This window comes from Orycteropus afer, unplaced genomic scaffold (assembly GCF_000298275.1).
Source record: "Orycteropus afer afer isolate SDZICR_OR568_19922 unplaced genomic scaffold, OryAfe1.0 scaffold00029, whole genome shotgun sequence".
Lineage (NCBI taxonomy): Eukaryota > Metazoa > Chordata > Mammalia > Tubulidentata > Orycteropodidae > Orycteropus > Orycteropus afer.
The window spans coordinates 1700372-1713570 of NW_006921616.1; the positions used below are offsets into that span (position 1 = coordinate 1700372).

Below are 13199 nucleotides of genomic sequence, written 5' to 3' on the forward strand. Positions count from 1 at the left end.
CTCAGTGGCCCATGTGGGTAAAATAATTGTTGTTTTCTCTCTTATTGTGCAAATGGTTGGGCTGAGGAGTAGGAAAGGGAGGGAAACTGCGTGGTTTGCTCTGTATGAAAATAATCAATGAGCTGACAGAGCCATTTGCCTTTCCTCTTAGGTGGAAAGAGTATCATTTTTCAAATCAAGCGTTCTCATTATCTTGACTGATACTAAACATATTTTCCAAAACTATCCAATGATTTTTGGATCCTCTCATGATAATACTCTGCCCAATGTCTCCATGTATTTTTTTCTCTTGCCGAAGTTTCTCCGACATGGCATTGCAACCCTGGTTTTCTTCACATTGTCCCTACTCGCATGTTTCCTGATTTTTATCTTTTCTCAAACTCACTATTTCTTGTTTTTCTTCCACCCTATGTTTTAATTACAGTTCCCATGTGAATGAATCCTACATCTTTATTTCTAGTCAGCTCATTGTTCTATGCTTTTAAGCTATGCATTAAACTACGTGTAGAGAATTTCTATTCAAATGCCCTAAGGTTATATCAGAATTTCTCCCAAGCCTGCTCTTTTATCAATATTCCTAGCAAAAGTTGCTATGATTCAACAAGGTGTACAAGCAAGATAAGTGTACATCATCCTTGTTCCTTTCACGTCCTTTTCTTTTCATCAGCCAATCAGGAGCCCTGGTGGTGTGATGGTTAAATCTTCAGCTGCTAACTGAAAAGTACACAGTTTGAGCCTACCCATTGGCTCCCTCTAAAGAACCACTTGGTGATATGCTCCTGTAGAGATGGCAGTCTACCAAATCCTATGGAGTAGTTCTACTGTGCCACTTGGGGACACTTGGAGTTGAAATTAACTTGATAGCACCCAACAAAAACAATATTCAATCAATCATTCAGTCTTGCTGATTTCATGTCCTAAACACCTCTGTAATCTGTCAATTCCTCTCTACCCTCACTCATTTTACCCCACTAGAGATCTAACATCTCTTTTGGAGTGGAACTAAGACAGGTTCCACTTAAGGACCTTCCTGTAAAGTTCTTCATCCAGTATCACAGAAATCATGCAGAGATATGTCACAGTTATTTTCATCACTCAGTTGGGTCATCCTGTAGGTATGTACACCATTTTCAGGTCAGAGTTTAGGGTGGGGACAATGGTCAAAAGAACATATAGTGTACCCCCTTGGATATGGTGATTAGGGCATTATTTATTAAGTATATTTCAGTGAATTGATCATCATTATCAAACTTGCTCTTGAATGAAGAGTAGCTAAAGCAAATGGAAGAAATGGCAAGATAGAAGAGCTGAACAAAAGATTTCAAAAAGCAGCTCAAGAAAACAAAGTCAATTATTATAACAGAATATGCAAAAGACCTGGAGTTAGAAAACCAAAACGGAAGAAAATGCTTGGTATTTCTTAAGCTGAAACAACTTGAGAAAAAAATTCAATGTTTGAGTTGCAATATTGAAAGTTTCTATGGGCAAATATTGAATGATCCAGGAAACCTCAAAAGAAGAAGGGAAGAATTCACAGTCACTGTATCAAAAAGAATTAGTTGACATTCATCCATTTCAGGGGGTGGTACATGATCAAGAACCAATGGTATTGAAGGAAGAAGTAGAAGATGCACTGAAGGAACTGGCAAAAAATAAGGCTCCAGGAATTGACATAATACTCACTGAGATATTTCAACAAATGGATGTGTACTGGAGGCACTTAATTGTCTATCACAAGAAATTTGGAAGACAGCTACTTGGCCAACTGACTAGAAGAGGCCCATATTCATACCCATTCCAAAGAGAGGTGATTCCACAGAATGTGGAAATTATTGAACAATATCATTAATATCATATGCAAGTAAAATTTTGCTGAAGATAATTCAGAAATGGTTGCAGCAGTATATTGGCAGAGAAATTCCAGAAATGCAAGACAGATTCAGAAGAGAACATGGAATGAGGCTATCATTGCACACATCAGATGAATTTTGGCTCAAAGCAAAGAATACCAGAAAGATGTTTACTTGTGTTTCATTAACGATGCAGAAGCATTTGACTGCATGGATCATAACAAATTATGGATAACATTGAAAAGAATGATATTTCCAGAACACTTGATTGTGTTCATGAGAAACCTGTACATAGACCAGGAGAGAGTTATTTGAATAGAACAAGGGGTACTTCATAGTTTAGAATCAGGAAGGGAGTGCATCAGGGTTATACCCTTTCACCATACTTACTCAATCTGTATGCTAAGCAAATAATCTGAGAAGCCAGACTACATGAAGAAGAACAGGGCATCAGATTGGAGGCAGACTCATTAACCTGTGATATGCAGACAACACAACTTTTCTTGCTGAAAGTGAAGATGACTTGAAGCACTTACTGATGAAGATTAAATGCTACACTCTGCAGTATGGATTACACCTTAACATAAAGAAAACAGAAATCCTAGCAACTGGATCAATTAGTAGCATTCATGATAAATGGAGAAAAGATTGAAGTTGTCAAATATTTCATGTTACTTGGTTCCACAATCAACACCCATGAGAGCAGCAGTCAAGAAATCAGATGGCATCTTACTGCACTGGGCAAATATGCTGCAAAAAAACCTCTTTAAAGTGTTGAAGAGCAAAGACATGTTTTTGAAGACTAAGAAATACCTAACTCAAGCCATGGTGTTTTTATTCACGTCATATGCATGTGAAAGCTGGACAGTGAGTAAGGAAGACAGAGGAAGAGTTGATGCTTTTGACTTGGGGTGATGGTGAAGAATATCGTGGACTGCCAGAAGAAGGAAAAAAATCTGTCATGGAAGAAGTGCAACCAGAATGTTTCTTAGCAGCGAGAATGGCCAGACTTAGTCCCATCTACTTTGGTTATGTTGTCAGAAGGGACCATTCTCTGGAGAAAGACATCATGCTTGGTGTGATAGTTGGAGCTGTGTGTCAGCTGGGCTGGACCCCAGTTCTGTGTGGTTGTTCCCATGATGGGAATGGATGACTGTGTTCTGAGTGGCTAGTCTGCCCAAGGGGAGTTTCCCTAGGGGTGTGGCCTGCTTCCAGGATATCCAAGGACATCCTGGAAAGAGAGACATTCTTCTGTGGATCGGGACTCTGGTGTTCTACCTACAACTTTCCGTGAGTGAGCAGCCTACTGTTCGTTCGGCCTGGAGATCTTGGATTTGTTTTTCCTTGGAGTCAACAGCCAATGTACTGCCTGCCAGCCTTGAGCTTCTCAGCCCCCTGCGGTTGCGGAAGCTAAGAAAAGCCTCCAGTCTGACGTTTCCTCCAGGGACTTTGGACTTGCCGGCTTCTATACGTTTGTGAGCCATTTTCCTAAGATAAATTTCTCTCTCTCTCTTTATGTGTATATAAGCTTTGCTGGTTTTTATTTCCCTAGAGAACCCAGTCTAACACACTTGGTAAAGGGGAGGCTCAGTGAAAAAGAGGAAAGCCCACAATGAGATGGATTGACACAGTGGCTGCAACAATGGCCTGAGGATCGTGAGGCTGGTGCAGGACCCAGCAGCGTTTCGTTCTGTTGTACACAGGATAGCTATGAGTCAGAGCTGACTCCATGGCACCTAACAACCACCGCCACCAACAACTGTCTCTTTCTAGTTTTGTAAAACGGTGGGATCCAAGGAAATATTCTTTCTTTATTGGAAGCCTGAAAAACAAAGAAAATCAAGTGGCGGTGTGTCCACTGGAAAGAGCCAAATGTATTGAGACACTGCTCATTCAGTTTACCTATAGGTAGAGGATAGTCTGAGTAATTAAAACTATAGTAAAATATATACAAAGTCAAATCTTTCCAATATTGAAAAGTTTTCACACACGAAAGGGAAGTGTGTTATTTATTCAGATACACATATTTAATAAAGAATCTCAGAATTCCCTATAAAAAATTCAAGACTGCATATACTAACATGAGAAACATTAAATTTTCCATTCTGCCATCGATATCCATTCAGCACATACAAACATGCTCACAACAGGCAGAGCACTCTCCTCTGAAAATCTCAAAAAGAGGAATTTTTAATGAAGAAAACACCTAACAGGCATGCAAGCTCTTTGCCAAGCAAAGAAATTTAATCTAATGTTGAATCTTAAATGTAAGTATTAATATCTCCATTTAAAAAATAAATTTAGAAAACAAAATATCAGAGAACAGATACATTTTCTAAGATCACACAATTGATGTGTGGCAAAGACAAGGTTCAGAGTATCAGGCTGCCCAGCTCTTGCGCCCACCCCGCCTACACAACATCTTAGGAGAATAAAAGCATGATGATGGAATATCCACATTTACTATTTTAAGCAATGAATGAATGAAAACATTTTCCTTTTATTACATTATTTGATTAATATTATATTGAGATGTAATTAGCAATGTGTTTTGAGGAGATGACAAATCAGTGTGGGGAATCTCTAAAAATTGTATCCTTTTCACTAGGCTGTTTATTCATGTGGAAAGAGATCTATTTTTTGAAGTATAATATTATAAATGTGGGTCTCTCATTTTTTTTTTTTTTCTTTGACACCTGGGTAAAGTTTCTTTAATTCTTAAAAACACAGAAGAATAACTTCTATAATAACTTTAATTTACAAAAGTATTCACTACTGCACTGTGTGATCTTGACAGCATCTTTTTTTTTTTTTTTTTTTTACAATAATGAACTATGTCAGTAACACACACATGCCTTGAAAGAAAATAATTAATAGAAAACTGTTTTGTTCATATCTCAATTACTTCACTTACGGCCTGAGATATCCACAGCAATGTATCTGATGAGTTGTACATTTCTCATAGTCTTTATGAGTCAAAGGAAATCATGTACATCCTCCTTAAGCTCTAATGCATTATTTCCTCAAATCAATTAAAAAGGTGATTACTATAACAAATTCTTTACTAAGCCAATCACTCTATCACAGTTATGCTATCAATAAAAAGTAGGAAATACGTAGCATCAGCAAATCATAAAGGGTGCCATTCCGATGAGGACGGACTAAGAAAAAAGAAGGAAGAACACAGAAAGGGAGTGAGGAAGGAAATTGTGAACCAAAGCAGCGATGTCTTGAGGACTTCTAACAAGGGTGGTATATGGGATCACATGGTCATCCACAAAATTTGTAAGTTTTTGTTGTTGTTATGTGCTATCAAGTTGGACCCAACTCATAGTGACCCTTCGTTGGGTTTCCGAGGCAGTATCACTACAGAAGTAGATTGCCCAACCTGCCTTCTGAGGAGTGGCTAGTGGGTTTGAACCGCCAGCCTTCTGATTAGGAATCCAGTGCCTTAGGCACTATACTGCCCAAAATTTGTATATCAAGGAATATCATAACACTTCTTTGAATGACATAAGTAAATGAATTTTAACTTGGCAAAAGCTAATTTGAGGGTTATTCTCTTCAAAGTCCCTAATCATTTTGGTAAAGCAATTATAACAAATGGAGAAAAAAAATAATGGCAGCATTTTATTCCTGAATCATATATATCTGATATAAATGTGTGTGTATATTTATATATATGTGATAAATACATATATTTATCCATCTTCACTTCCTCTAGGTCATTCAGACCATCAGTGCAGTGGATAGAGATGAATCCATTGAAGAGCACCATTTTTACTTTAATATATCTGAAGAAGACAAAATGAACTCAAGTTTTACACTCATAGATAATCAAGGTAATGTCATTTATGCATAAATGATTGTTTAACCCTTCTTCCTGAATCATGTTTGATTTTAATGGAATTTTTAACATGAGCTGTTATACTGTTCCTACAACACAATGATGTTGGAAAATAGAGCAAAGGAGTGAAAATGCAAATGGAAATCAACACGCAGAGTCAGGTCCTAAGACTCTGTTACTCACTGCCTTTCGTCTAAGCCCAAGCACTCTTCTAGCATCTGGCCTGCTGGCCTCTGAATCTCAGTGATCTGCAAATTTAACTGAAGCTCTAACACCAAGGATCCTTTCATGCTCTTACACAAATCAAACCTCGTTCCATGTTTTGGAAAGAGATGATCTATACTCAATTTATAGTCATGTTAGCTTGAATAAGTCAAAGATACTTGGAGTCATTAATTAGGAGCTAAAATATATGAAATTTGCTTGTGATTGTTTCTTTACTTCCTACACCGGTAATAATTTCATCAACATAAAGAGAAGTACCATCATCTGATGCTGATGTGTTGGTGTTTAGGGTCCTATGAGTCAGAATTGACTCAACAAGAGAATTAGGCGCTTTGAGGGATTTTCCGTGGAGACACAGAATTTCTTTACTCTCCAAGTAGAAATGGATTAACTTTCTACAAAGCCCCTCTGTACATTTGTTTTTCCATATCTTCAGTAGAGGTTTTTTTTTTCACTCATATGTGTTTCTAGATGAATTTTTCTTTGTATCTCAAATATATGAAAAACTATAGGAGTTGTTACTCGTGCATTTTTAATCACACACCATGGACTGTCCCTCCTTACAATTACATGGAAGCTTCGACGGGGGGGGGTGTCCTCTGTGTGAGAGCCCCGTGGACAGAGCTTTCTCGCCCTTTTGCCCCTTATCTAACACCCCAGAGAAGGCAACTCAGATATACTTAGGACACTGAGCGCACATACAAATATACAAGATAAACTTCAGCTTAGATTTGTTTTTGTTAAACCAAACTCCAAGCTAAAGTCACTGCTATCGAGTCACCTCTGACTCATACCCACCCCCACTGGGGTTCCGAGGTGGTAAATCTTTACGGAAGTAGATTGTCGAGTCTTCCTTCCACGGAGTGGCTGGTGAGTTAGAACTGCTAACCATCTATTTAGCTGTCAAATGGCCTTAGGCACTACACTGTCAGAGTGCCTTTTGGTTTTGTTAATATAAAATAAATTACTGGAGCAAAATAAAGACATTGAAGCATATAGGAAACAATTTATCAGGTTAAATGTTTGTCGATGGAAATAACTTAATGAAATACATATTGGAAAAATAAAGTGAACTTTCTCTTACCTCTCAACTTTGCCTAGTAAATAAAATCACAAGAGTTTTACAGTCTTCACCAACATAATGAAGAGTTGATTTTACAAAAGATGATTTGGTAAAACTCATAAATAAGCATATATTTCAAAAGATTTCCATTTCTTTGCTTTTTCTCTCAATTTTCTTCCAAAGTTTATGTGATAGCTACAGAAGATATTTTTGTAGATGACAATCAAGAAAAGAGAAAAAATGAAAAGGAAATCATAGTTTTGAGACACAAGAAATTGTACTGAAAAGGATTGTTTAGAATGTTGTGCTATTCCAGAAAGAATAATTTCAAACATGCTTGAACTATGTGTTGTTCATCTTGCCTATTTATTTATTTATTTATTTATTGTATTGCCTGTACAGATGAAAGACTCAATAGGACAAAGGTTTAAGGATTTTCTGTTTATTATATAGGAAATTAGTTGATATTGTCAAAGTGGAATGCAGGAGAATTTTTCCTACTAATAACTGTAATCTTTGTTTCATTAGTATGTACATTCACTGTTTGAGATAATTTGCTGATGGCTGGATAATTTTGAAAATCTGGTGTCTTTCCAAGACTTGTGACAAGGGGTTCCAGCTATGAAATACCACATGTCATGTGTAATGAATTCAAATCAAACTAATGTTTCCATCATGCATTTAATATTTGTCATCTCTATAAAATATTTGTACTTAATAAAATGTTGTTCTCTGTGTTGCACATGTATTGTCCGTGCCTATAACTGACTTCAATAATCTGTCTAACTATGTAATTCTAAACCACACTCTCTGCTATCAAGTTGGTTCCACCTCACAGGAATCCACATGGGGTGCCCAACCCGCATGGTGTGTCCAATGCTGTAAACCTTTACAGAAGCAGACTGCCTTACCTTTCTTCCACAGAGAGGTTGGTGGGTTGGAGCCACTGAGCATTTAGTTAGCAGCCAAATGCCTTAACCACTACATTATTACAGGTCCTTAAGTATTTCATTAGATTTTATGTAATGTCACAGGCAATAAAGGTGTTTTTTGGTGGATCATTATCTTTTGATCAGGAAATTCCTCTTCCTTTTCTTGGACCTTATTTGATCATACCTCTACACTATTATCCCTAAACTTGTATGAATTTCTTTTACATTGTGAAAAAAAAATGTGCCAATGGATTTTTGTTTTAGACAACACAGCCATCATTTTGACTAGTAGAAGCGGTTTCAGCCTTCAAGAAGATCCTGTCTTCTACCTGTCCATTTTAATTGCTGACAACGGAATCCCATCACTGACCAGCACCAACACCCTCACCATATACGTCTGCGACTGTGATGACAATGGCAATGTACGGACCTGCAGTAACAAGAAACATCAGCTTTCCACGGCATTCAGGGCAGAAGTCATAATTGCTATTCTAATCTGCATTATGATAATATTCGGTAAGTAGTGCTCAGTGGAACACCTCTTTATTTCTATGAAATAATATGATACATTTATAGACTTAATTCCAAAAGAGCCATATTGTGTGTGTGTGTTCAATTGGTTTTCTGAATGTATCACAATTATTTAACCAAACAGATTAAATGATAAATAGAATTGACATATCCATGTCTCAGGCTGAAATGTAGGATCCTGAATTGTAGGAACCTGTGATTCCATGTGTACACATCTGTGTACGAGAGGTTTTGACACATTCACATTTAAACAAATGGAAGTTATATATATGAAATAGTAATAATAATAGCAGGCTTCTGTTGAGTGTTTATTACACTCCAAGAGACTATGTCAGGTGCTTTGTATGCATTATGCAATTTAATTCCAACTTTCTATTTATGGAATCACAATGATCCTCACCTGTACTATATAGATGAGGAAACGGAAACTCATTGAGTGAGTGATTGATAACCACCCTGCAACTAAGCAACAATGTACTGAGCTTCCATAGCTACAATCTGCTATGACCCACGGCAGTGCAGCTGACCAGAAACATTACAAGAGAAAGCCAAGGTTACCATACCAAACCCACTGCAGTGGAATGGATTCTGACTCACAGCAACCCTATAGGGCAGAGTGGAGGTGCCTTAGGCTGTAAATCGTTATGGAAGCAGACTGCCTCAGGCTGGTGGGTTCCAAAGCATTGACCTTTTGCTTAGCAGCCAAGTGCCTTCAGCACTGCAACACCAGATCTCCTTCAGTTTACCATGGAGGAAGCGAAAAGAGAGTCTTATTTCACCAAAATGGTAAGCACAAATAAATCTCAGTAAAACGGTTCATATTGTTTGTTTCCAAAAGCAGATAAGCTAGTTTAATCATGTTACATTTGAACCCAAGCTTCCAAGTCAAGCTTTTAAGACTCTAAATGACTCATTTGCAATAACCCTTTCCCTTCCTTTAACACCTGAGTACATTCCATCTACATCTGTTCTTGTTTTTCTGCTAACTTTTTACCAGAATTCAACATGACCTCCTGAGTGTTGTGAGCCAAGACAGCAGCCTCTGGTTCTGGAATCACAACCCCACTCAAACTGTGTTGGAGTCGGTGTGGCACTTATTTTGCCCACAGGATCATCTTTCTCAAAGTTTCCAGAACCATGCATTCCACTTTTACCACTGAACATTACCGTACCTTTCATCCCAGCTCCAGGTGTTCAAATTGCTTTCGATGCTTTCCTATAATAAAACTGAATTTAGAACTTTATAGCCAGATATCAAAAGCAAGAAACATAAACACAGTGAGTGGCTGGGGGAGTGAACCACTTAAAGGTATGGAGCTCTGTAAGTCAACAAGAAGCAGCCTGGCAGTCAAAGGCAAGGGTGGTATTTGTAGAGTACAGAGTGTGGAGTTTAGATCAACTAATAGAAACATCCTTTGAAAGTTTCGTGAGTTCTCTCTCAAATTCATGCATTGGAAAATCATCCTTTATACCCTCTTCTGTATCAAGTATATATCTCAGAGGACTTTAAAGTCTAGTGCTTGGATTCATATATGATGACCTTATTCATTTCAAACAAACAATTTCAAATTTTAAAAATATAAGTTGTATGCAAAATAGTACATGACGTATTTATTTTTCCGTAATATTGATACTTCACTTTTGTTTTAAGTTCCACATATGAAATACAGAAGAGCTGGGTAAGCTCCAAGATTGAGAGAGAGTTGACTCTCTTTGATACACATAGTTAGCTTTAAAATGTAGTATTCTGATTTTTTTTTTTACATAATATTAAAATTATCTTCTGCAATAAATGTTGATTCTGGACAAACTAGTCTTATGATTCAAAAACCTGAAGGTTGGGAATTTCTGCCATTAATACGGTAGCACAGAGCACAGGATCCAACTTCCTGGCTTTGAGATCCAGCTTTCTACCTACTAGCTGAGTGATCTGGGGTGTGCTATTGAAGGTGTTGGTGGCCTGTTCTCTCTTCTTTAATAGGTCAGAGTAGTAGTTGTGGATTTCCTTAGAAGCCATGGTGGAGTGATGGCTGAGCAATGGTGGTCTAAATGCACGCAGGGGCTCCCTGGAAGAGACCTGGAGCGCTGTTCCCATAAAGTTGAAGGCCCAGGAAGCCTGATGGGCAGTTCTACTCTGTCTTACAAGGTCGTTGCGTCAACAACAGCACAACCATTCAATCAATGGATAACCGTACATCTTTTAGAACAATACCTGACACTTGATGTGCAGCCAACAAATATTAACTGACATATTAAATTTAATTAGATATTAAATATCCGGTTACGCTCTCTTTGCCAGGGTTTATTTTTTTGATCCTGGGTCTAAAGCAGAGAAGAAAACAGGTTCTGTTTCCTGAGAAAGGCGAGGACTTCAGAGAGAACATATTCAGGTACGATGACGAAGGGGGAGGAGAGGAGGACACGCAGGCCTTTGACGTGGCCGAGCTGAGAAGCAGCAGCCTCCGCAGGGACCGCCAGGCCCGGAAGCACGCCCCCTCGGGGATCCCCAGTCTGTACCGGCAGTCCCTGCAGGTGGGCCCAGACAGCGCCATCTTCCGGAAGTTCATTCTGGAGAAGCTCGAGGAGGCCAACGCCGACCCCTGTGCGCCCCCTTTTGACTCCCTGCAGACCTATGCCTTTGAGGGAACAGGGTCGTCAGCCGCTTCGCTGAGCTCCTTGGAATCAGACGTCTCTGATCAGGATGAACACTACGATTACCTGAATGACTTGGGACCTCGCTTTCAAAGACTGGCTTGCATGTTTGGCTCTGCAATGCAGTCGAATCATTAACAACTTATTATTAAAGTGGAAAAGAGGCTAACGTGTGTCTGGGTGAATGGGTAGTCTCTTGGTTAAAGGGGGAAATGCAGGTGGTGGTAACAGCCCCGGGTTGTGCACTGGTAAATTAGCCTTGGTGTACAGTGTTTGCTGAGTTCTGTGGAATAAATAATAAATCCCCGGGAGTGATTTCAAGCTACCAGCATGACCTCACTGCAGAACTGGGAGCGATGCTGTTAGCCAGCTCCTGGGTGCCATCACCAGCGGGCTTCAGCAAATCACTAAGTACTCCGCGAGCTTGCTTGCGATAAAACCCAATCAGATTCTCAACACTTTTGAGTGGTTAATCGGAAAAGCACTGGACTAGATAGACCCTCTTGATAGTATTTCATTTTTTGTTCTATTTTTTTAAAACTTACAGAGTAAGAATAAAGTGTTTATTACCCCTGATACTATAGAATCTTAAACACCTAGGTGAATGTGGGTGATTGCATACTTTGTGAAAGCCATTCTCTTTATATGAATAAGTTGACGCCTGACAGATTCTGTGATTCATTCCAGCTTGATATTTTAAAACTGCTTTCAAATTTGGAAAAAAAAAAAAAAAAGGTGGATTGTATTGATCAATCAAAACTACATTGCATACATTTGTATTGTGTTTAACACCATAGCTTTGTATAAATGGAACATGAAAATCATTTAAGAAGCTTTCATGGATTATTTTCGTATACAACCAAAATACTTTTGTATTATTTCATAACACAATGGCCAAACACATAGCAACTATTGTTCCTCATTAAATTTAAACTTTATAAAATTTGTGGATAGTGTGTAAAATCTTTAAAGTTTATTGTGACCAAAAATGATGCAGAAACATGAAATGAGCAGTAGATTCAAGCTTGAATTAACATTCAGTTTAAAGATTATGATCAGTCAGACCACCTCTTACCAGGCATAAAATAAAACATGATACAATTCTCAGAATTTCCTTTTTCATTAAGATCGTAGGATATGACTGATCCTTTGGTGTCCTTTTTTATTATAGAATATAAAATGAGGTGCAATCCTAGGTTTTATTGCAGCATTATGAAGGAAGTAAATGGTAAGCTGCTGGACATGAAGCTTTACGGTAACATTATATAAGAAGATAATAAAACATTTTAATTTTAATCCATCTTCTAAAGAAAGACCTTTCCTCTACCCAAGTCCAGGTGGGATTAAAAATTCATAGTTTCAACAGAAAGAGAGTAGTGCATGCAATATTCTTTAAATTGATTTATATGATCATTTCTGATTAGTGGTATGTGAAGCTGAGCTGAATCAAATTGGCCATGTGTGTTTAAATCAAATATTTCAAATAATTTTGAGCTGTGGTTAGGGTCGTTGAATGAAAGCAACTTTTTTTTTTCTTTTTTCTGTACTTTGGAACTTTAATGTCTATAGTGCATACAGTTTTGCAACAATCCAAATAAGCCACCATTATGTTGGTGACACAGATACCATATTAAAAGTCAGAGTAAATACAATTTGAAATAGAATGATTTAGCAAAATAATAAAAAGTTAGTGAAAGAACATATGCATCAACTGTAGTCAATCCTTACGCATTCTTATCATTTTTACTTAGGAAAGAGTGGAAAAAAAAAAAAAAGAATGCTTTAAAATGATCAAAGGTTACAAGTAAAATAGAAATGTCCAAGTTGAAAAAAAAAAAAAAAACCTCTATTTCTTGCATATTAATACACAACATTGAAAGCAGATGGCTACAGAGACTTCCATGAATGGTTCAATGTTTAAAAATAGTGCTATTTGATTTTGAGTGAAGAACTGGGAAGTATGATAAACAGTAGATTAAACAGTCCACTGAAAATGGATTAGAAAAAAAGAAATCAGGGGCTCTGGCCATCACAGGAGCTCTGGTGGCATAGTGCCTAAGTTGTTTGACTGCTAACCAGAAGGCTGGCAGTTCAAACCC

General features: G+C 37.8%; 1 protein-coding gene across 1 annotated transcript in view; it reads left to right on the forward strand.

Annotated features, from left to right (window-relative positions):
- Positions 1 to 11238, forward strand: part of CDH19 (cadherin 19) — a 78357-nt gene extending 67119 nt beyond the window's left edge. The window contains exons 9-11 of the mRNA XM_007935484.1: positions 5575 to 5692; positions 8182 to 8433; positions 10748 to 11238. Coding sequence (XP_007933675.1) covers positions 5575 to 5692; positions 8182 to 8433; positions 10748 to 11238 — 861 coding nt within the window. The remainder of the gene's footprint in view (positions 1 to 5574; positions 5693 to 8181; positions 8434 to 10747) is intronic.
- The last annotated feature ends 1961 nt before the right edge of the window (positions 11239 to 13199 follow it).